At 63.2% G+C, this 22,318-nt stretch overlaps 1 gene segment (V, D, J or C); it reads left to right on the top strand.

Moving 5' to 3' along the window:
* The first annotated feature begins 4,184 nt into the window (after positions 1–4,184).
* Positions 4,185–17,982, top strand: LOC122894060. The segment is given in 10 exon segments: positions 4,185–4,218; positions 4,549–4,699; positions 5,251–5,383; positions 6,552–6,606; positions 12,908–13,198; positions 13,474–13,521; positions 13,635–13,964; positions 14,076–14,396; positions 16,155–16,285; positions 17,801–17,982. Coding segments are annotated over 10 exon segments (1,578 nt in total).
* The last annotated feature ends 4,336 nt before the right edge of the window (positions 17,983–22,318 follow it).

Consider the following 22,318-nt stretch of genomic DNA (forward strand, 5'->3'; position numbering starts at 1 on the left):
TGTCCAACACCACTAGCCATCATAAACAATAAATTCTGGAACACTGAAAAGAAATTTTAAAAATAAACAAATTTTTTTTAAAAAAACACAATGAGATGTGGCGCCTGGGTGGCTCAGTGGGTTAAGCCTCTGCCTTCATCTCAGGTCATGATCTCGGGGTCCTGGGTTCGAGCCCACATTGGGGTCTCTGCTCAACAGGGAGCCTGCTTCCCCTCCTCTCTCTCTGCCTGCTTCTCTGCCTACTTGTGATCTCTATCTGTCAAATAAATAAATAAATAAATAAAATCTTTAAAGAAAAAAAAACACAGTGAGATACCACCTTATACCAGTTAGAATATCAAAAATTAACAAAAAAGGAAACAACAAGTGTTGAAGAGGATGTGGAGAAAGAGGAACCCTCTTCCACTGTTGGTGGGAATGCAAGTTGGTGCAGCTTCTTTGGAGAACAGTGTGGAGATTCCTCAAGCAATTAAAAATAGAGCTTCCCTACGACCCTGCAATTGCACTCCTGGGTATTTACCCCAAAGATACAGATGTCGTGAAAAGAAGGGCCATCTGTACCCCAATGTTCCTAGCAGCAATGGCCACGGTCGCCAAACTGTGGAAAGAGTCAAGATCCCCTTCAACAGACGAATGGATAAAGCAGATGTGGTCCATGTACACTATGCAGTATTACTCAGCCAGCAGAAACGATGACCACCCATCATTTGCACTGACATGGATGGAACTGGAGTGGATTATGCCAAGTGAAATAAGTCAATCAGAGAACAATTGTCCTACGGTTTCACTCAAATGTGGAGCATAAGGAATAACGTGGAGGACCACAGGGGAAGGGAAGGAAATCCAAAGGGGGAAGAAATCAGAGAGGGAGATACACCATGAGACACTCTGACCTCAGGAAACAAAATGAGGGTGTCAGAGGAGCCAGGGGTAGGAAATGGGGTAGCAAGGTGGGTATTCATGAGATCCTGTTCTGTGACACGGCTGTTATACACAACTAGTGGATCATTGAACACTGCATCAAAAACTACTGATGTACTATACAGTGGCTAACTGAACATAAATTAAAAACTCAAATTGTAATTCATTAAAAGAAGAGAGAGAAGACAACAGTATCAGAACCAAGACAAGAGAGCTGGGAGGTATGAGATAGAGACGTAGAGTAACAAACATACAGGAGACAGACAGAAAACAGATAAAGAGACACAGTAACATCCTTGACGAGATAGAAGACAAGTAAGATATAGAGATGCACAGTCAAGAACCTAGAGGAACGGAGCACAGGAGAGATAGAGACCCCCAGGAACAGATCCAAGAGGACGCAGAAGACAAGTAAGAGATAGAGACCCACAGTAACAGAACTTACAGGAGACGGAACACAGGCAAGAGAGAAATCCACAGTAACAGACCTACAGGAGAGAGATGGGCTATAAGAGATAGAGACCCAGAGTATCAGAACCAGGAGGAGACAGAAGACAGGTAGGAGATAGAGACCCAGAGTAACAGAACCGGGAGGAAGGAGACGAGAGGTAAGGCATAGAGACTCAACCCTAAAGTACAGCTGAACTAAGCTAGAGGCACACGCATCGACCGAGAGGGACTGCTTTCCAGGAGCCGGCTCATTGCCTGTGGGCGTCGACCAGCCCAGCGGGAACCTGCAGGGCCGCCCAGCGGCTTGGAATCTCAGGCAGGAGCTAACACTGCAGTCTTGGGGCAGAACTCCTTCTTCTCCAGGAACCCTCGGGCTTTGTTCTTCAGTCCCTCGACTGCTTGGATGAGGCCCACCCACATGACGGAGGACCACGTCCTCTCCCTGAAGTGCACTGGTTTCCCTGCACAGGTAGGACGCTGTCTGCTTGAATAGCCGGGCTGGGCGAGCGTGGGAGGCCGACGGTCACTCGGACCTCCTCTCGCTCCGTGCTCACAATGCGAGAGGTGGGGCCACGGTCACTGTCTTACCTGGAAGAAACTGCAGCCTCGGAGAGCCTCAGCCCCTGCCTGCGGGGAGGGTGCCAGGGTTTGCACCATGTCTTCTGACCCCAGTGCTCATGCACTGTCCACGGTCCACACTGCATCTTGGAGGAAGCCACTAAGGGTGAACCCCAAAATCTGTACACAAGCGCTCCTCAAACCCTTGGCTGACCCCTTCACTTCCTTCACCTGTGGAGGAAACTAAGAAGGCCCCAGCAGGAACACCAGCCACAGGAGGCCAAAGAACAGAGGGTCCAGCTGCTGACACACAGACAGGGGCTCCCACGCACACGCGGGCTCACGTGCACACAGGGCCACACGCACAAACGCACACACGGGCTCCCACGCACACGCGGGCACAGCTGAGAAGCAGCCGTCTCGGTGCAGATCTGCCCCAGGCCAGTGGATACAGGAGCAGCGTCGTGGGGCCGCGCTCGGCACCTCTGCAGGCAGGAAGCAGTGACGCCAGAGCCTCAGAGGCTGAGGGCACAGGGCCTGCCGGGAGGGGCGGCCAGGCCTGCTCTGGGACACAAGGCGTCCGAGCCAGGGTGATGTGGGAGGCAGGGCAGGGCCACAGCCCAGAGAGGAGCAGAGCGGGGCCAGCACGGACCCGGGAGCTCAGAGCTCAGCTGCCCCGGTGGGACCCAGGAGGAGATGAGAGCATTGTCCTCCAAGACCGCAGGACCCCAAGGACCCGGCCGCCGCCGCACGGTTCATCCTGTGTCTTCAGCACGGGGCCCGGAGACCGGCTGGGCACGGTGGCCCCGGCCCCCCAGCCGGGGAAGAATGAAAGGGGGTCGCCAGGGTGGCCCAGGGCTGCCGTGGAGCCCAGGCCCGGCACGCTCCCCTGGGTGCAGGCGGCACGGACTGGCCACACCTGGCCTGCGCCCGCGGGGGCAGCAGGCCGCAGGGTGGGGCTCCGCCTGCCCTGTGGTTTCTCTCAGAACCGTGGGCCCTTCCAAGGAACCGGGCGCTCGCCCTCCGCCTCCCACGCAGCACCTGACCCGGCGCCGAGCAGGACAGGCTGGGACAGGCTGCCCTGGGGGAGCAGGGAGGTCGGGCTGGGCCCTGTCTGCCCCAGGCCTCCCGGCCAGGCCTGTCCGGCCCCACCACGCTGCGGCATCTCCACGTCTTCTGAATGAGCCCGAGTGTCCCCCCGAGGGCACCACACCGGACGGAGGCGACCTCCACACAGCCTCCCTGCACGGGCAGTGCTGGCCCTCGGCTGCTGGGCCCGGAGGGTGGGTTCCCGCTCCAAACGGCCGCACGAGGCCTCGCAGGCCTGCACGCGGGGAGGGTCCCCCATCGGGGCCTCCCCGACGCGGACGCTCGGCCTTTCCGGGGTTCCGGGGACACGCAGGCCTGCAGGACATGCCCGCAGTGTGAGGGCGAGGCCTAGCGCAGCCCCCGCAGCTGCACACACATCACTGGTGCGTCGACCGTGCACAGCCGCCCCAAAGGACCAGGAGCCGACGCCGCTCCGTGGTCCCCACAGCCGCGGTGACACCCACAGGCCCACGACCCAGTCCGCCCCAGCGGCACCAGACACAGCCGTCTTCCGGGGCCGCTGGCCAACCGCACGGTGGGCCCAGCCCGCCCACAGCCCCCGCGGCCCTCCCCGGACCCACCACCCAACTGCAGCCCAGTAAGAGAACCAGCGGCAGGACACGGGCTCGGGAAGGGGTGTGAGGTCGATGCGGAAGGCCCCCTGCACTCACGGCCCCGCACACTCACCCCAGCCCACTCCTCCAGGCACTGGGACACTGGGGACAAGGGCACGTGCCACAGGGACCCCTGCGTCCACATCTCGCACGTGGCCACGCAGGCTGCGGCATCTCGTGCCCAAAGCAGCCACGACGCTTTCCTCGCGGGGCTGCCTCGGGGACAGCGGGGATGGCGCCCGGCGCCCCGTCCCTTCCTGGGGCATCCCAGTGACCACCACGGTGTGTGCGGCACAGCGAGTCCGCCGTGGCCTCGGGGAGCGAGCACACGAGAGGCCACGGAGAGGAGCCTGCTGCGTCCACGGCACAGGGGCTCATTTCAACCCTGATGTCGCTGACACACTTCCCAAGAACTTAAAAAAAGAGGAACTCCCAGGGCTGCTGAGGCCCCCGGGGGTTCCCACCCTGTTTCTGGTCAGGACACTGAGGCCGAGCTCCCCTCCCCCCAGGCTGGCCCCAGCTGAGCTGCTTCTGTGCGGACCTGGGCCGAACATGGTGGGCCTGGGCTGGACGGCGGAGCTGACCCGTACCCCAGGACAGGCTGCTGGCTCCATCCCAGGGCTGGAGGCTGAGGGTCCGAGCCAGGCCCAAGCCCAGCCCCACCAATCACCCACGTGTGTCGGGGTCTCATACAGCCCTAGACCCCACATTCCAGCCTTGTTCAGAGGCACACACTCACACGCACACACACGGGTGCACACGCGTGCCCTCGGGAGACCGGCCCCACACCGGTCCAGTGAAGGCGACGCCCGCGGGACGGCCATCCCAAGCGCCCGGCCAGGCTCTGCTCTAACGGCGACCGAGCTCACAGGGCCGTGACCCGACCTCAGACCGGCGGCTCCGTCTTTGCCCCCAGCACAGCCCCTCCGTCTGCTCCGGCCGCGGGGGCCTGCAGGAAACTCACACGTCCACACACGTCCCCGTGACGTCGGAGCCACGCGGCCTCGCTCGGACGAAGCGCAGGAGATGGTCCGGAGCCTCCTGGAATGTCCTCGTCGCGACGATCGGTACCTCTTGATGGGAGAAACCCCGCCCTAAACGCCGCCTCCGGCCCACGCGGGTCCCAGCAGCTGCCCTCCTGCCTCCAGGAACACCTTCCCTTTGCCCTTAAAATTGCTACAGAGGGAGTCAGGCAGGAACAGGCCCTGTATTCTCCCCACATGGCCCAGACCCCACATGGCAAGGGGGCAGCACAGTTCTGTCGCCGGAAACTGGATATGGCCCAGAAGGGCACCCAGGTGGCTCGAGAGAGTCAGAGAGAGCGCTGGGCGGTCCGTGCGTGGGGGCAGGGACGGACGGCGGAGACCCAGACGGACAGAGAGGGGTGGGGACCGACGGTGGTGGCAGGTCCACGGGTGGACGGACAGCTGGAGAGATGACAGACGCGCAGGTGGGTGAGAGAAGAAAGTTCTAGGAGAGCTTTGTCCGTTTTGCGCGGACGAGACCCACACCCTCCTGAAAGGTTCTCGGGAGCCCAGGCCTGGTACCTCCCGCCCGTCTCCTGGACCGAGGCTGCCCCAAGGGCAGAGCTGAGTGTCTTCCTTCTCTGGTGCCCCAGATCAGAAGACCTGCCCCACGGACCCCAGCATGAGGACAAGGGCTGGGCTCACGCCGACCGCGAGAGCCAGAGGCCACCGCACGGGGCAGCGTGCGCGCGCCCCGAGCCAGGGAGGCCGCTGTGCCGGTCGCCGGTCAGGAGGGCCGTGGAGGCCCAGCACACGGGGCGCACAGCCCGAGAGCAGGCCGCGGGGTGGACGCTGGCAGGGACGCTGCCTTCACGGGCCCCCCCGGCAGGAAAGGGCCTTCTCAGGGTCCCTCAGTCCCTCTTCCTTTCCTTCTGTCATGAACCCGGCACGGTCGGCCGAATGCTGGCCCCCGAAAGCCGTGTCCACGGCCTAATTCCTAGAACCTGTGAATGCGACCTTGTTTGGAAAATGGGCCTTTGCAGGTGTGGTTGACGCTAAGGCTCTTCGGATGAGATGGGCCAGGCCCGAGGTGTGACGGCGGGTGTCCCTACAAGAGGCCGAGGAGGAGAGACACGGACGGAGAGGGAAGCCCCATGAGGGTGGGCGCAGGGCTGGGAGGGACGGGCCACGAGCCCAAGGACGCTCCTCACATGTGGACGGTGCGGGGTCAGGCCAGGCACGGCCCCTGACCATTGGAAGGTGCCCCCGTCAGTCAGAACAAAGTGCAGGTCAGCTCCCTTTCCTGACTCCCTGGGGAAGCCACAAAGCTACAGCAGTCTCCACATGACTCACGCCCCTCTCGAGGGTGCAGGCCGCACCTGCCCCCACACCGCCATCACAGTGCCGTCATCCCCATGACCTCCTTCCCTTATGACTGGAAGACAGTGCCCCTTCCCACTAGGTTTAGAGATAACGAGAGCGGAAGGGAGTGTTTGCACACACCCAGAGCCCCTGCATGTCCCAGGTTCTGCCATGATGTGCGTAGCTTGCTTGCTCAGGCCACGCTTGTTACAAAGGACGAGCCAGTGTCCACAGCAGATCACAGGGACTCGAGGGCACAGGTCACACTGGGCTCAGCACCTGTGAAGTCGCCAGGAGGGGTTCCCAGGCGCAGGCCTGCGGGGCACGGTCTGTGGTGCCGCGCTGGGCAGCCCCGCCAGCAGGACGCTGTCCACGTGCTCCCCATCTCGCCGCCTGCCGACTAAGCTCCCTTCCGCAGAAGATCCCCTCTGCTGCCCTGTCCCTTCTTCACCCCCTCCCCAGCCCCGGGAACACCTCATCTCCCCTCCCTGTAAATGTGCTTCCTGGATGTGCAGGGGGACGGGCATTGTGGAGCCTGCTGCTGGCCCCGACTCAGCACACACCGGCCAGACTGGGGTCCACGTGCCCACAGGGGCTGACGGCCGGGCGGCGCCTCGGGAACGGGCCTGAGGGCTGCAGGAGTGCAGGTGTGCGGGGGCGGGAGGCACCTTCATACCAAACACACGTTCCATAAGGACGGACGTCTAGGCGTCCACACTCGGGTCGCCGCTGTCAGGAGCCGTGCGGATTCTGCCCCGTTAGCCCTGCAGAGAGAGACAAAACCCCGGTGCGAACGTGCAGGGGAGGCCACGGCACACTTCTCTCTCCATCAGCGTGACGGTACACGGGCTTGGACTCCCGAAGCCTGACCAAAGCCCCCACTGTGCACCTGCCTAGTGGATGAGTTGCCCGAAGGGACACTCCTTCCGCACGGGCCCAGCAGGCACCTCCCGCCAGCGTTCCTGGACAGGAAATCTCCGGATTCCTGTCTGTGCGCAGACACACAGTCTCGGGAGCATTTGCAGGAGGGAAGGAGGTGCATAGGCCACTGCGTTCTTCACGACTGCCGGCATGTGTCCCGGGCTGCGTACTGACAGCCCTCAGGAAGCTCTCTTCTCTCTCCTGGAGAATCTAAAAGGCTTATTCACTCTGTGCGGACAGCCCGGGACAGGGTCCTGGGACAGGCCCAGGGGGACTCGGTGGCCACGCTCTTCCGATGGGCACGGGCGCTCCACACACAGACTGCCAGGGCACAGCCATCGGGTGAGGGCACACCCTCCCGTGGGCCTCCCAGCTCTACTTCTGGGGTCACAGTGAGACCCGAGGAGGTTGCTGACATGGTTTCCACTGGCTGTGGGGACCCGGGACAGAGCGGCCTTCCGATACGCGGCCCTCCAAACACACACTCGACGTTCAACTCTTCGGAGCTCCTGGCACGGATGGAACAGGAGGACGACATTCTAGGTGGGAGGCATCTTGCTGTGTGGACAGGACAAGTGTGAGGCTGGTCCACAGGTATGGGTCAGGGGCCACACTGCAGGCTCGCAGGGGCACAAAGAGGAGCCCACCAGGGCTGGAGGCACCGCAGGGCTCAGCAGAGAGCAGGTTATGCTGGTCTGCCCAGGAGCAGGCAGCAGGCATTTCCCTGCAGGAGGCAGAGAGCAAGGGGAGCATGGGCCGGGAGGGATAGGGGTCCTGAGCTCTCCCTTGGGCCCCCGGCACCCACCACACCCCACCCCCGCACACCCACGTGGGACAGCCTTAGCCGTGTCTGGAGGCCCCCAGCTCCTCTGAGACAGAAACCACCCAGAAGAAAAAGGAACTTCAGGAAGCAAGCCAAGCCCCTCGGTTTCGATCCTGTTCTTAGTCTTCCAGGGCTGCCTGGAAGCTAGGAAGCAGGGCTGTGGGCACAGGGCTCAGCCACAAGGACCAGCGTGTGCCTGGGCCGCGGCAAGGAGGAGGGAGGTGCAGGCATGAGCCAGGCTGCAGGGCGGCTCCGTGCACAGCTCCGGCCGCGGTGAGTGGGGTCTGCACGGAGCAAGGGCAGAGGGAGTGAGGGGCGACACCAGAACCGGAGGACAGACCACGCCGTCGGGACCCCACATGGGAGGCAGGAGCAGCGGAGCCAGCACGGGGCAAGGCAGGGAGCAGGCAGGCTGCCCGAGGCCCATGGCCCAACCCAGGGCAGGGACGAGAGGGGCACGGGAGGGGCACACCCACGCCAACGCTGCTGGACACACCAGACGCAGACAAAGGGGGGCCAGGACCGGGCCCTTCAAGGATGGTGACGGGAGACGGGCAGAAGCCTGACGGTTGCCGTTCACCACCTGTGTTGGGAGCCCGGGCTGGGCCATGTTGAGTCACAGCAGGATCGAGGCAAGGATGGACAGAGGGGTCTGAGGGGAGGACACAGGGAGGGGCGGGCCCAGCCCCGGGGAGGAAGAGGCCTCCAGGTGGTCCTGCCACCCAAGGGAGCCCGCTCAAGCCCCAGGGCTGGGTCAGAGGTGGCCCTGGGTGGCCTCAGATGAGCAGCAAGTGAGAGCAGGACAAGGTAGGGCTGCCGTGGCTCCCATGTGCTCCGAGCCCAGTCGGCAGCCCTGGGGCTGAGCAGGGAGCTCACCGTGCTCCAGGAGCCCAGGGGCTGAGGGTCAGAGGCCAAACCTGGGCTAAAGGGTCTGGGACAGGCAGCAGGGGCAGGGGCAGCACTAGGGACACACAGAGTCTGGGGCTGTGCTCCAGACCTGGGGGGGATCACAGGGCATCTGCGGCAGAAGGCTGCTGCAGTCGGAGAGTCCACGGGCCAGTGGCACAGAGCTACAGCGGAGCAGGAACGGGGATGGTTACAGAAGCAGGAGGTGGCCCAGGGGCTCAGGAGAACCGTCAGAGAATGTGCAGGTGAGCAGGGGCAGGGGGGAGAGCAGGATGGGGCAGGGCTGCCCCAGGGGCTCAAGGAGCTGGCAGAGCTTGTGCAGGTGAGCAGGGATCGAGGGAGAGCACAAGGGGCAGGGGGGTGCCCCAGGGGCTGAGGGACAGGCAGTGCTTGTGCAGGTGAGCAGGGGCAAGGGGAGAGCAGGAGGGGCAGGGGGCAGCCCCAGGAGCTCACGGAACTGGCAGAGCTTCTGCAGGTGAGCTGGGGCAGGGGGAGAACAGGAGGGGCAGGGGCTGTCCCAGGGGCTCAGGGGAACAGGGAGAGCTTGTGCAGGTGAGCACGGGGAGAGCAGCAGGGGCAGGAGGTTGCCCCGGGGACTCAAGAGAGCTGTCGGTGCTTATGCAGGTGAGCAGTGACAGGGGGAGAGCAGGAGGGGCAGGGACTGCCCTAGAGGCTCAGGGGAGCCGGCAGAGCTTGTGCAGATGAGCAGGGGCAGGGGGAGAGCTAGAGGGGCAGGGGGCTGTCCCAGGGGCTCAGGGAGCAGGTAGTGCTTGTGTAGGTGAGCAGGGGCAGGGGGGAGAGCAGGAGGGGCAGGGGCTGCCCCAGGAGCTCAGGGGAGCAGGCAGAGCTTGTGCGGGTGAGCAGGGGCAGGGGGAGAGCTAGAGGGGCAGGGGGCTGTCCCAGGGGCTCAGGGAGCAGGTAGTGCTTGTGTAGGTGAGCAGGGGCAGGGGGAGAGCAGGAGGGGCAGGGGGCTGCCCCAGGAGCTCTGGGGCGCTGGCAGAGCTTGTGCAGGTGAGCAGGGGCAGGGGGACAGCAGGAGGGGCAGGGGCTGCCCCAGGGGCTCAGGGAGCTGGCAGAGCTTGTGCAGGTGACCAGGGGCAGGGGGAGAGCAGGAGGGGCAGGGGGCTGCCCCAGGGGCTCAGGGGAGCAGGTAGTGCTTGTGCGGGTGAGCAGGGGCAGGGGGAGAGCTAGAGGGGCAGGGGGCTGCCCCAGGAGCTCTGGGGAGCTGGCAGAGCTTGTGCAGGTGAGCAGGGGCAGGGGGACAGCAGGAGGGGCAAGGGGCTGCCCCAGGAGCTCTGGGGAGCTGGCAGAGCTTTTGCAGGTGACCAGGGGCAGGGGGAGAGCAGGAGGGGCAGGGGCTGCCCCAGGAGCTCAGGGGAGCAGGCAGAGCTTGTGCAGGTGATCAGGGGCAGGGGGAGAGCTAGAGGGGCAGGGGGCTGTCCCAGGGGCTCAGGGAGCAGGTAGTGCTTGTGTAGGTGAGCAGGGGCAGGGGGAGAGCAGGAGGGGCAGGGGCTGCCCCAGGAGCTCAGGGGAGCAGGCAGAGCTTGTGCAGGTGACCAGGGGCAGGGGGAGAGCAGGAGGGGCAGGGGGCTGCCCCAGGAGCTCAGGGGAGCAGGTAGTGCTTGTGCGGGTGAGCAGGGGCAGGGGGAGAGCAGGAGGGGCAGGGGGCTGCCCCAGGGGCTCAGGGGAGCAGGTAGTGCTTGTGTAGGTGAGCAGGGGCAGGGGGAGAGCAGGAGGGGCAGGGGCTGCCCCAGGAGCTCAGGGGAGCAGGCAGAGCTTGTGCAGGTGAGCAGGGGCAGGGGGAGAGCTAGAGGGGCAGGGGGCTGTCCCAGGGGCTCAGGGAGCAGGTAGTGCTTGTGTAGGTGAGCAGGGGCAGGGGGAGAGCAGGAGGGGCAGGGGGCTGCCCCAGGAGCTCTGGGGAGCTGGCAGAGCTTGTGCAGGTGAGCAGGGGCAGGGGGACAGCAGGAGGGGCAGGGTGCTGCCCCAGGAGCTCTGGGGAGCTGGCAGAGCTTTTGCAAGTGACCAGGGGCAGGGGGAGAGCAGGACGGGCAGGGGGCTGCCCCAGGGGCTCAGGGGAGCAGGTAGTGCTTGTGCGGGTGAGCAGGGGCAGGGGGAGAGCAGGAGGGGCACGGGGCTGCCCCAGGGGCTCAGGGGAGCAGGTAGTGCTTGTGCGGGTGAGCAGGGGCAGGGGGAGAGCTAGAGGGGCAGGGGGCTGTCCCAGGGGCTCAGGGAGCAGGTAGTGCTTGTGTAGGTGAGCAGGGGCAGGGGGAGAGCAGGAGGGGCAGGGGGCTGCCCCAGGAGCTCTGGGGAGCTGGCAGAGCTTGTGCAGGTGAGCAGGGGCAGGGGGAGAGCAGGAGGGGCAGGGGCTGCTCCAGGGGCTAGGGAGCTGGCAGACCTTGTGCAGGTGACCAGGGGCAGGGGGAGAGCTAGAGGGGCAGGGGCTGCCCCAGGAGCTCAGGGGAGCAGGCAGAGCTTGTGCAGGTGAGCAGGGGCAGGGGGAGAGCAGGAGGGGCAGGGGGCTGCCCCAGGGGCTCAGGGGAGCAGGTAGTGCTTGTGCGGGTGAGCAGGGGCAGGGGGAGAGCAGGAGGGGCAGGGGCTGCCCCAGGAGCTCTGGGGAGCTGGCAGAGCTTGTGCAGGTGAGCAGGGGCAGGGGGAGAGCAGGAGGGGCAGGGGGCTGTCCCAGGGGCTCAGGGAGCAGGTAGTGCTTGTGTAGGTGAGCAGGGGCAGGGGGAGAGCAGGAGGGGCAGGGGCTGCCCCAGGAGCTCAGGGGAGCAGGCAGAGCTTGTGCAGGTGACCAGGGGCAGGGGGAGAGCAGGAGGGGCAGGGGCTGCCCCAGGGGCTCAGGGAGCAGGTAGTGCTTGTGCGGGTGAGCAGGGGCAGGGGGAGAGCAGGAGGGGCAGGGGCTGCCCCAGGAGCTCTGGGGAGCTGGCAGAGCTTGTGCAGGTGAGCAGGGGCAGGGGGAGAGCAGGAGGGGCAGCGGCTGCTCCAGGGGCTAGGGAGCTGGCAGAGCTTGTGCAGGTGAGCAGGGGCAGGGGGAGAGCAGGAGGGGCAGCGGCTGCTCCAGGGGCTAGGGAGCTGGCAGAGCTTGTGCGGGTGAGCAGGGGCAGGGGGAGAGCAGGAGGGGCAGCGGCTGCCTTGGGAGCCCCGGGGAGGAAGGCGGGACTCGTGGGCAGAGCTCTGGGCCGCTGGGCACCGTCTGCAGCAACATACAGAGACTCCAAGGCAAGAGCCTGGTGAGCATCCCTGCCCTCGGGGACAGTGGCCTGGCATCTGGGCCCCGGTGGACAAGGTAGGGTGGAAACTATGGCCAAGGTGGGAAGGTCTCTGGGGAGGAAGGCCCAGGGGTGGCCACCTTTGAGGGCACGAGGGGAACCCGTTCGTTGGTCCCGGGGTGCGAGCCCTGTTCCTCAGGCTCGAGGGGACGAGTTGCAGAGGAGGCGGACACGTCACACCCGGTGGGGAGGCCCGGCGCAGCGGACCCAGTGGAGGAGAGAGCATGGGGCCCGACCGGAGCTTGACGCAGGGCAGCCAGCCCGGGGTGCGGGCGGGAGGGGACGCAGGGCCAGTGGGGAGAGGCCTGTCTGGGACCAGGGCTCTGAGATGCTCTGAGGTGCTGGTCCCACCCAGGAGAGGACAGTCAGGGCAGCGCAAGGCTCCCCTCCATGCTGAGCGGCAACAGGCTCGGGAAAATGTCGGCCGAAGGACTCCGTGGACAGCAAGGAGCTGGACAGGCCCCAGAGCGGGGATGGCCCAGGGACCCTGGCTGGGCTGACCCTCGGTGAACTCGGGAGGCCATGCCGCGGAGGCCTGAGGAGGGTCCGGTGGGTTCGGGGCGGGGACGGAGCCCGGGGCCCGGCTGCTTGGGCTGCAGAGCCGACCCAGAAGCCGTGGGGCCTGGAGGGACAGGGGCAGTGCGTGGACGTTTCCGCCGGTCCAAGGCACAATCCGGTGGGGACAGCAGGGCAGTGGGCTCAGGGGGCCAGCAGGAGCCAGCTGCGAGCAGGGGCCCAGGTCAGGGCTCAGACAGGCTTGGTCAGGCCGGACACCCAGAGGAAGCCTGGGTGGGGACCCCGGGCCAGAGGCCCAGGAGACCCTGACCCAGGTGGTCACCGGGCCCTGACCAGGCTGGTGAGTCCCGCACCTGTGGCCGCAGAGAGCCAGGCTGGCAGCTGGTCCGCAGACGTCCAGGAAGCACATGGGTGCTGGGCCCTGGACGCCCCAGACCTGGGCACCTGCCGTCCTGCCCTGACCGTCGCAGGGGTGAGACCCTGGCGGTCACACAACCTCCTCTCTTGCAGCTTCCACCACGGCCCCATCGGTTTTCCCACTGGCCCCCAGCTGCGGGGCCACCCCCGGACCCACAGTGGCCCTGGCCTGCCTGGTGTCCGGCTACTTCCCTGAGCCTGTCACTGTGTCCTGGAACTCCGGCTCCTTGACCAGCGGTGTGCACACCTTCCCGTCCGTCCTGCAGTCCTCGGGGCTCTACTCTCTCAGCAGCATGGTGACCGTGCCCTCCAGCAGGTGGCCCAGCGACACCTTCATCTGCACCGTGGCCCACCCAGCCAGTAACACCAGGGTGGACAAGAGAGGTGAGAGAATGGGCCTCAGGGAGGGGGTCCACTGGGACACAGGCCCGGTCGCCTGGCCAGCCTGGACCCCAGGGCTCAGGGGCGGCACCACTGGCTGCCTCACCTGCGGGCCTCCCAGTTCAGGGAGGAGATCCTCTGGGTGTTGGCGTCCAGTGGTTTACCCCCCACTCCAGTCCCTGGTCTGGGAACCGGCCAAGACTTGGCCATCACCTGTGCCCACCCCAACCTGTGCCCAGCCCAGACACCCAGTAATGCCCCGTCTGCTCTCTCTGCAGTGACCCCAGGAGAAACTCCTGACCCATGCACATGTCTCCAGCGTCCAGGTGAGTCAGCAGGCCTTTCCCTGCACCCCAAGCAGAAGGCCTGGTGAGGGCAATGGATGTTCAGGAGGAAGGCCACCCACGATCTGACCCCTGTGCTCTGTTTCCCTCACTAGAATGTAATATGCTCGGAGCACCTTCGGTCTTCATCTTCCCCCCGAAACCCAGGGACGTCCTTAAGATGGCCCACACCCCCGAAGTCACGTGCGTGGTGGTGGACCTGGCCCAAGAAGACCCTGAGGTCCAGATCAGCTGGTTCGTGGACAACCAGGAGGTGCACACGGCCCAGACGCATCTGCGTGAGCAGCAGTTCAACAGCACCTTCCGTGTCGTCAGTGTCCTCCCCATCCAGCACCAGGACTGGCTCAAGGGGAAGGTCTTCAAGTGCAAGGTCAACAACAAAGCTCTCCCAGCTGCCATTGAGAGGACCATCTCCAAGGCCAGAGGTGAGCAGCAGGGGGACTGGGGTGCAGGGAGGGTCAAAGAGGGGGCCTTGCAGACCAAGCACAGCCCTCCACGCTCCGAGTGACCATCTGTGCTGACCTCTGACCCCACAGGGGAAGCCCATCAGCCCAGTGTGTATGTCCTGCCCCCACCCTGGGACGAGCTGAGCAAGAACAGGGTCAGTGTGACCTGCCTGGTCAAAGACTTCTACCCACCTGACATTGATGTGGAGTGGCAGAGCAACGGCCAACAGTTTCCAGAGGCCAGTGTGCGAACAACCCCGCCCCAGCTGGATGCGGACGGCACCTACTTCCTCTACAGCAAGCTCTCGGTGGACAAGGCGCGCTGGCAGCGGAAAGAAACCTTCACGTGTGCGGTGCTGCATGAAGCCCTACACAACCACCACACGCAGAAGACCATCTCCCAGTCTCCGGGTAAATGAGCCGCACGCCCGGCCCCCCCGCGAGCCCCCACCCACAGGCTCTTGGGGTCCCCCGAGGACGCCGGAGCCCCCACCCCTGTGTACGTACCTCCCGGGCAGGCGCCCCTGCGTGAAATAAAGCACCCAGCACTGCCCTGGGACCCAGCGACGCTGTCATGGTTCTTTCCGAGGCAGAGCTCAGGACACACGGGTCTCTGGGCGGCAGGGACAGCCCGGCTCCGAGGCCAAGGGGCCACCGTTGGTGGGAGAGAGCGGGTCCCACGGGGGCCGGGACTCCGAGTGGGCAGGTCTGCGCAGGCTGCCGCCGCATGTGGCCAGGAGTCGCCTGAGGCAGGAGAGGGGACTTTGCCGGAGGTGGCCGCCACTCCGGGCCGTCCCTGCCACCAGGAGCTACCCGGGGCTGCAGGGTGTGGTCAGGGATCACAGAAGCCCCTCTGGAGCCCTCAGGGGAACGAGCGCACACTCTTTCCCACTTCTGTACCAGCCCAAGTTCTGGGGGACGCTGGCCCGTCCTCCTGCCCTGGGCCCCTGGGCCTCCCGAGACTCTGCGTGGTTGCTCTGGGCCAACACAGAGGCCGCGCCTCACCCGTGTGTGGGGACGGGCCCTCCTTTGCCCTCAGGCACTCCACAAACAGGCTCCCGCCCTCTCCCAGGTGTGGGGGTCCTGCCTGGGGCCAGGCCTGTCCACTCGTGGGGATCCTCAACCTCAAACCCCAAAGGGGCAGAGGCAGGCGGCCCTGAGCTCCCATGGAAGGGACCATCCCAGATGCCCACCTGGACGCTGAGTCCAGACCCACCGACAACAAGCCCGTCCCACGGAGCAGCCCCGTCTTCGCACACGCGATCACACATGCACACATGCGGCATACACACATGTGCATGCACACAGCCACACGTGTGTGCACACCTGCATTGCTGCATGCTTACACACGTGTGCACATGCACATGTGTACGCCCGTGTGTGCACAGGAGCACTGCGGCCACGGGCATGCACACTCGTGTGCACTACAGACACACGTGTGTTCACAGGCATGCACGCTCGTGTGCACTACAGACACGCGTGTGCACACACCGGCATGCACGCTCTTGTGATGTACAGACACGTGTGTGTACACACTGGCATGCACGCTCGTGCGCACCACAGACACGCGTGTGCTCACGGGCATGCACGCTCGTGTGCACTACAGACACGCGTATGCACACACAGCGACATGCACGTACACACACAGGCCTCACACAGGCCAACCTGCATGGGCCCAGACCAGAGCCGGTCTTGGGAACCCTCACCACGGACGCCAGCCTGATCCACACCCCCTCCAGCACCCGTCGGCTTCTCAGCAGCTCATCCGCACACTGACCACACTGGCCTGCCCCCCCCAGGGCACTGCACCCCTCCCAACATCCACAAAAGCCCACCCCCGGCTCGTCCTGATGCTCCCACCCACTCCTTCTCTCGGACACTCCCCGACACTGACCAGCCCCTCCCTGGGCTCTCCAGCCCCCCCACCTCCTGGACCTGGCCCCCGGGGAAGGGGACATGTGCCGGTCAGGGCGCCTTCCCCCAGGAGGGTCCCAGCACAGGGCAGAGCAGAGAGGGAGGGGGTCCCGCACGGCCCAGACCCAAGCTGCAGAGCCGGGGGTGCTGAGGCTGGCGAGGGCTGCGGTTGCTGAGGTTGCAGAGGGCTGTGACTGTCCCCCAGGGAATCACCCCTGGGGCAGGCACGGCACTGACCACCCCCTTCCTGTCCAGAGCTGCTCCTGGACGACAGCTGTGCCGAGGACCAGGACGGGGAGCTGGACGGGCTGTGGACCACCATCTCCATCTTCATCACCCTCTTCCTGCTCAGCGTGTGCTACAGCGCCACTGTGACCCTCTTCAAGGTGGGCGTCCCCACACGGCCCCTCACCGCAGCCTGCTGTCCCCGTGCTGTCCCCACACTATCCACGTGCTGCCCCATCTGTCCACACGCTGTCCACACGCTGTCCACGTGCTGTCCACATGCCATACCCACACTGTCCCCATGTTGTCACCATGCTGTCCTTGGCTGTCCCCTCACTTCGGCCCACTCTCCCTCCACTGTCCCCATGCTATTCCCATGCTGACCCCATGCTGGCCACACACGGACCCACAATTGTCCCCATGCGGTCCCCATGCTGTCCCCACACTGTCCTCATGCTGTCTCCGTGCTGCACCCATGCTGTCCTATGCTGTCCTTATCATGTCCCAGTGCTGTCCCCGTACCGTCCCCATACTGTCCCCGTACTTTCCTCACAGCGACCTCATGCTGTCCACACACTGTCCACACACTGTCCCCAGCCTACCCCCAGCCTATCTCTCTGCTGTCCCCGTGCTGTCCCCACACTGTCCACTCGCTATCCCCTCACTGACCCAAACGTGGCCCCACCCTGTCCCCACACTGACTCCATGCTGTCCCTATGCTATTCCCCAAGCTGTCTCCACGCTGTCCCCTACATGTCCCCTCACTCTATCCTCCCTGTCCCCTTACTGTCTCCACACTGACCCCACATGTCCCCTCACTGTCCACATGCAGTCCCTTCACATCCCCATGCTGTCCCCACACTGGCCTCATACTGTCCCCATGATGACCCCTCACTGTCCCCACACGATGGACCACTGTCCCCACACTATACCCAGTCCCCACGCTGTCCTCATGATGACGCCATGCTGTCCCATCACGGTCACCACTGTCCCCAGCTGTCCCCATGTTGTCCACACATTGTCCCCACATTGTCCATCATTGTCCCCTCACTGTCCCCACCCTGTCCCCTCACTGTCCCCACCCTGTCCCCTCACTGTCCCCACACTGCCCCCTCACTGTCCCCAGCTGTCCCCATGTTGTCCACACATTGTCCCCACACTGTCCCCTCACTGTCCCCTCACTGTCCCCACCCTGTCCCCTCACTGTCCCCACCCTGTCCCCTCACTGTCCCCACACTGTCCCCTCACTGTCCCCACCCTGTCCCCTCACTGTCCCCACCCTGTCCCCTCACTGCCCCCTCACTGTCCCCACACTGCCCCCTCACTGTCCCCACCCTGTCCCCTCACTGTCCCCACACTGCCCCCTCACTGTCCCCACACTGCCCCCTCACTGTCCCCACACTGTCCCCTCACTGTCCGCACACTGTCCCCTCACTGTCCCCACCCTGTCCCCTCACTGTCCCCACACTGTCCCCTCACTGTCCCCACCCTGTCCCCTCACTGTCCCCTCACTGTCCCCACCCTGTCCCCACACTGTCCCCTCACTGTCCGCACGCCGCCCCACGAGGACCCCCAGCCCCCTAGTGGTCCCGGGGCTTGGGCCCAGCTCCAGTGGGAGGCGGTGGGCGGTCCCCGGGGGTCCCGGCCACGCTCACGCCCTCGCCCGCCCGCTGCAGGTGAAGTGGATCTTCTCCTCGGTGGCGCAGCTGAAGCACACGATCGTCCCCGACTACAGGAACATGATCGGCCAGGGGGCCTAGGGCCGGTCCTCGTGGCCGGTGTCCAGGGCCGCCCTCGACACCCCACGGGAACCGGCTGCATCGGTTCGTGCCGCTCGGCCTGCTGCCAGGCCTGCCCCTCTGACCTCCCAGCCGCCACCCTCCGACCTCACAGCCGCCCTGGACCCGACCTCCACCCTCGGGGTTGCCGGGCACCGTGGGCTGCACCCTGCCCCTGACGCCCCGTTTGGAGACCCCACCGACGGCAGGCCGCGCCCCCAACCTGAGTGATGGACACTGCCCACCCCTCCTCGGCAGCCACCAAGTTACTGCGGGGGCCGCGTGGACACTGACCCATCAGGGCAGGGTGGCCCTCGCCAGCACGGCCCCGCGGTCACGTGCACGGCCATCCTGGAGGTGGCAGAGGACTGGCAGTCCCAGCGTCCATCTGGGCAGGGACCGGCCTCCATGCAAACCCCGTCCAGGCCGGGCTCCAGGAGGCGGGACATGTTGTCCAGAGCAGGCATGTTGTCTCAGATCCTGAGGAGCCCACGGGCCACCATCACCCCACAGAGAGGCTTCCGGTGTGCCACGAATGGTCAGTCAGACCTTCTCCACTGACGGAGTTGTACAGAGGAGGGCCCAGGCCTGTGGCCACTGCACGAGCCCCCCGGGGACGGGGAAGGAGTGACGGCAGCCAGACTGGCCTCCTGCAGCGGGACCTGGTGACCTGGTCCCCACACGGGTGGGACGCAGCCCCAGTGGACAGAGCCGGGCAGGTGCGGAGAGGCCAGGACAGCAGGCCCAGCCCGCACCCTCCTGGGACCAGGACCCGAGTCACGCTGGGCAGAAATGCCTGCTTGCTGCGGGCAGCTGGGGGCAGAGACAAGACGACCAGAGAGAGAGCCCGCGGCCTTGGGGCCCGACCCAGGCGGACGCCTAGGCCTGGTTCTCCGCCCGGCCTTCGAACAACTGCCCGATCGGAGCCCCGACACAGGAGAGACGAGCACGCAGGGGAGGAGAAGCAGGGCCCCCGTGCCCCTGGGAGAGAACGCACACCCGTCACTCAGAGGACACACGCTGCTGTAGCTTGGGTAGCTTGATTTCTTCTTGTGAAATTTCTGGAGTGTGAAAATGTCCTTTACTGTTTCTTCTCTTTTTCTTTAGCGACAATAAAATATCCTGAAAAATTCCATAACTTGCTGGGAAAAGTCTTCCTGTGTTCATGCTCCTGGTGAAACCCCCGCCTGGCCACTCCGTGCTTTGGCTCCCTCCCGCCATGGGGAGCCAGGACCCCCAGAGCCCAGGCACTCCCGGTGGGTGAGGAAGGCATCCAGGAACAGTGCAGGCCCAGGGGCCACCTGGGGTGGGTGCAGGAGGGGCTGCCGGCCCCGGCCGGCCGTGGACAGAAGCAAGAGGCATGTGTTGGGTGTGTATTAGCCAGCATGGGCGGCCAGACCAAAGAGCCACCGTCTGGCGGCTTCAACCACATGCGTTTCTGTTTTCACAATCCTGGAAGCCTGCGGGAGAGACGCAGACCTCGCCTGGGGCCTCTGTCCCTGTGCTCACATGGCCAGCCCTCTGTGCATGTCTGTGTCCTCATCATCTGCTCTTACAAGAACAAGAGGCCGTCCTGGGGGCCAGCCACACTGGACTGGATGAATGACCTCCTTCTACCCCATCACCTCTCCAAAGACCCCGTCTCCAAATACCATCAGATTCCAAGGTCCTGGGGGCAAGGCTTTAGGACTTGAATTTGGGGGACATGATTTAGGTTGGCCACGGGACAGAAAGCAGGTGTCCAGAACACTCCAACCCTCAGGGACCCTGGAGGCTCCAGGCTGACGCCCTCAGTGCCTCGTACCCTCCGTGCCACACCCTCTGTCCCCTTCACCCTACACTTCTACCTAGAAGCCAGTCGGCCAATGGGCCACACAGACTGCCCAGCCCCCTCTTCCTCTCGGTCCCGGGGCTACCTCCACTCCCATCTCCTGGACCACAGGTCAGCCTCCATCCCACCTGCCTCACGTGGCAATGCCAGCAACCCCCACAACTGGGGACCCCGTGCCCTCCTGGATGAGCACCAGGCCCTTGGCGCAACTGTGCCCTCACCCTCAGGGCTAGAATGCCGACTCGGTGAAAACTACCTCCCACCAGCCACTGAGGCTCCCACCTGCGACCCTCCAATATTGTCCTACAACGTGGAACCAAGAGAAGGTGGATGAGAGGTAGGAGATAGAGACCCAGAGTATCAGAACCGGGAGGAAGGAGACGAGAGGTAAGGCATAGAGACTCAACCCTAAAGTACAGCTGAACTAAGCTAGAGGCACACGCATCGACCGAGAGGGACTGCTTTCCAGGAGCCGGCTCATTGCCTGTGGGCGTCGACCAGCCCAGCGGGAACCTGCAGGGCCGCCCAGCGGCTTGGAATCTCAGGCAGGAGCTAACACTGCAGTCTTGGGGCAGAACTCCTTCTTCTCCAGGAACCCTCGGGCTTTGTTCTTCAGTCCCTCGACTGCTTGGATGAGGCCCACCCACATGACGGAGGACCACGTCCTCTCCCTGAAGTGCACTGGTTTCCCTGCACAGGTAGGACGCTGTCTGCTTGAATAGCCGGGCTGGGCGAGCGTGGGAGGCCGACGGTCACTCGGACCTCCTCTCGCTCCGTGCTCACAATGCGAGAGGTGGGGCCACGGTCACTGTCTTACCTGGAAGAAACTGCAGCCTCGGAGAGCCTCAGCCCCTGCCTGCGGGGAGGGTGCCAGGGTTTGCACCATGTCTTCTGACCCCAGTGCTCATGCACTGTCCACACTGTGTCTTGGGGGGACAATAGAACAACCTCCTGATCTGACCCCTGCCTTTGGGGCCAGTCACAGGAGAGGACAGTCACAGGAGGAGGTTCCTGCAGCTCAGGGTCATTGGGAGAGGACGAAGCCCTGGTAAGGCTCTGGAGATGCCATCCCTTTATCTGGAATAAGGACTTAGCAGAGGTCCGTCAGCAGCAGCAGCAAGTGCACTGTACTTGGTGGGGCAGGTGTGCTTTCTGGGACTGACAGACCTGGGCGAAGGCAGATATTGGGAAATCATTCCACCGACAAGTAAGGACCATTGTGACAAGTGCAGTGAGTGGACATCATCTGGGCCCCTAAGGTTCCCTAGCAGAAGAACCCACTCTGTGGGGTCAAGGGACGCTTCCTAGGGGGGCACCCCATGGCACAGCACCCCGAGGAAGCGGTGTGGCTGCCTCGGGCCCGGGCCTTTGCACCGGGTCTCCTGCCCCCACCCGGCCACAGAACCTCGAGGGCCCAGGAGAACTGGGGCGGTCTGGGAGAAGACACGTTGCAGGACAGTGTCCGAAACACGGTGTGATCCCAACTCCCATACGGACACCTACAAAATGTCGTTCAAATCTTTATTAAACTTATCGATTATCGAGAATCAAAGTATCTCATTTCTATCACCACGACCAAGTGGGATTTATCCCAGGGCTGCAAGGTTGGTTCAACATCTGCCAATCAGTCAGTGTGATACAACACATCAATAAAAGAAAGAACAAGAACCATATGATACTCTCAATAGATGCTGAAAAAGCATTTGACAAAGTACAGCATCCCTTCCTGATCAAAACTCTTCAAAGTGTACGGATAGAGGGCACATACCTCAATATCATCAAAGCCATCTATGAAAAACCCACAGCGAATATCATTCTCAATGGGGATAAACTGAGAGCTTTTCCCCTAAGGTCAGGAACACAGCAGGGATGTCCATTATCACCACTGCTATTCAACATAGTACTAGAAGTCCCAGCCTCAGCAATCAGACAACAAAAGGAAATTAAAGGCATCCAAATCGTCGAAGATGAAGTCAAACTATCACTCTTTGCAGATGATATGACACCCTATGTGGAAAACCCAAAAGACTCCACTCCAAAACTGCTAGAACTTGTACAGGAATTCAGTAAAGTGTCAGGATATAAGATCAATGCACAGAAATCAGTTGCATTTCTCTACACCAACAACAAGACAGAAGAAAGAGAAATCAAGGAGTCAATCCCATTTACAATTGCACCCCAAACCATAAGATACCTAGGAATAAACCTAACCAAAGAGGCACAGAAGCTATACCCAGAAAACTATAAAGTACTCATGAAAGAAATTGAGGAAGACACAAAGAAATGGAAAAATGTTCCATGCTCCTGGATTGGAAGAATAAATATTGTGAAAATGTCTATGCTACCTAAAGCAATCTACACATTTAATGCAATTCCTATCAAAGTACCATCCATCTTTTTCAAAGAAATGGAACAAATAATTTTAAAATTTATATGGAACCAGAAAAGACCTCGAATAGCCAAAGGGATATTGAAAAAGAAAGCCAAAGTTGGTGGCATCACAATTCTGGACTTTAAGCTCTATTACAAAGCTGTCATCATCAAGACAGCATGGTACTGGCCCAAAAACAGACACATAGACCAAT

The sequence above is a fragment of the Neovison vison genome, chromosome 13 (genome assembly GCF_020171115.1).
Source record: "Neovison vison isolate M4711 chromosome 13, ASM_NN_V1, whole genome shotgun sequence".
Taxonomy (NCBI): domain Eukaryota; kingdom Metazoa; phylum Chordata; class Mammalia; order Carnivora; family Mustelidae; genus Neogale; species Neogale vison.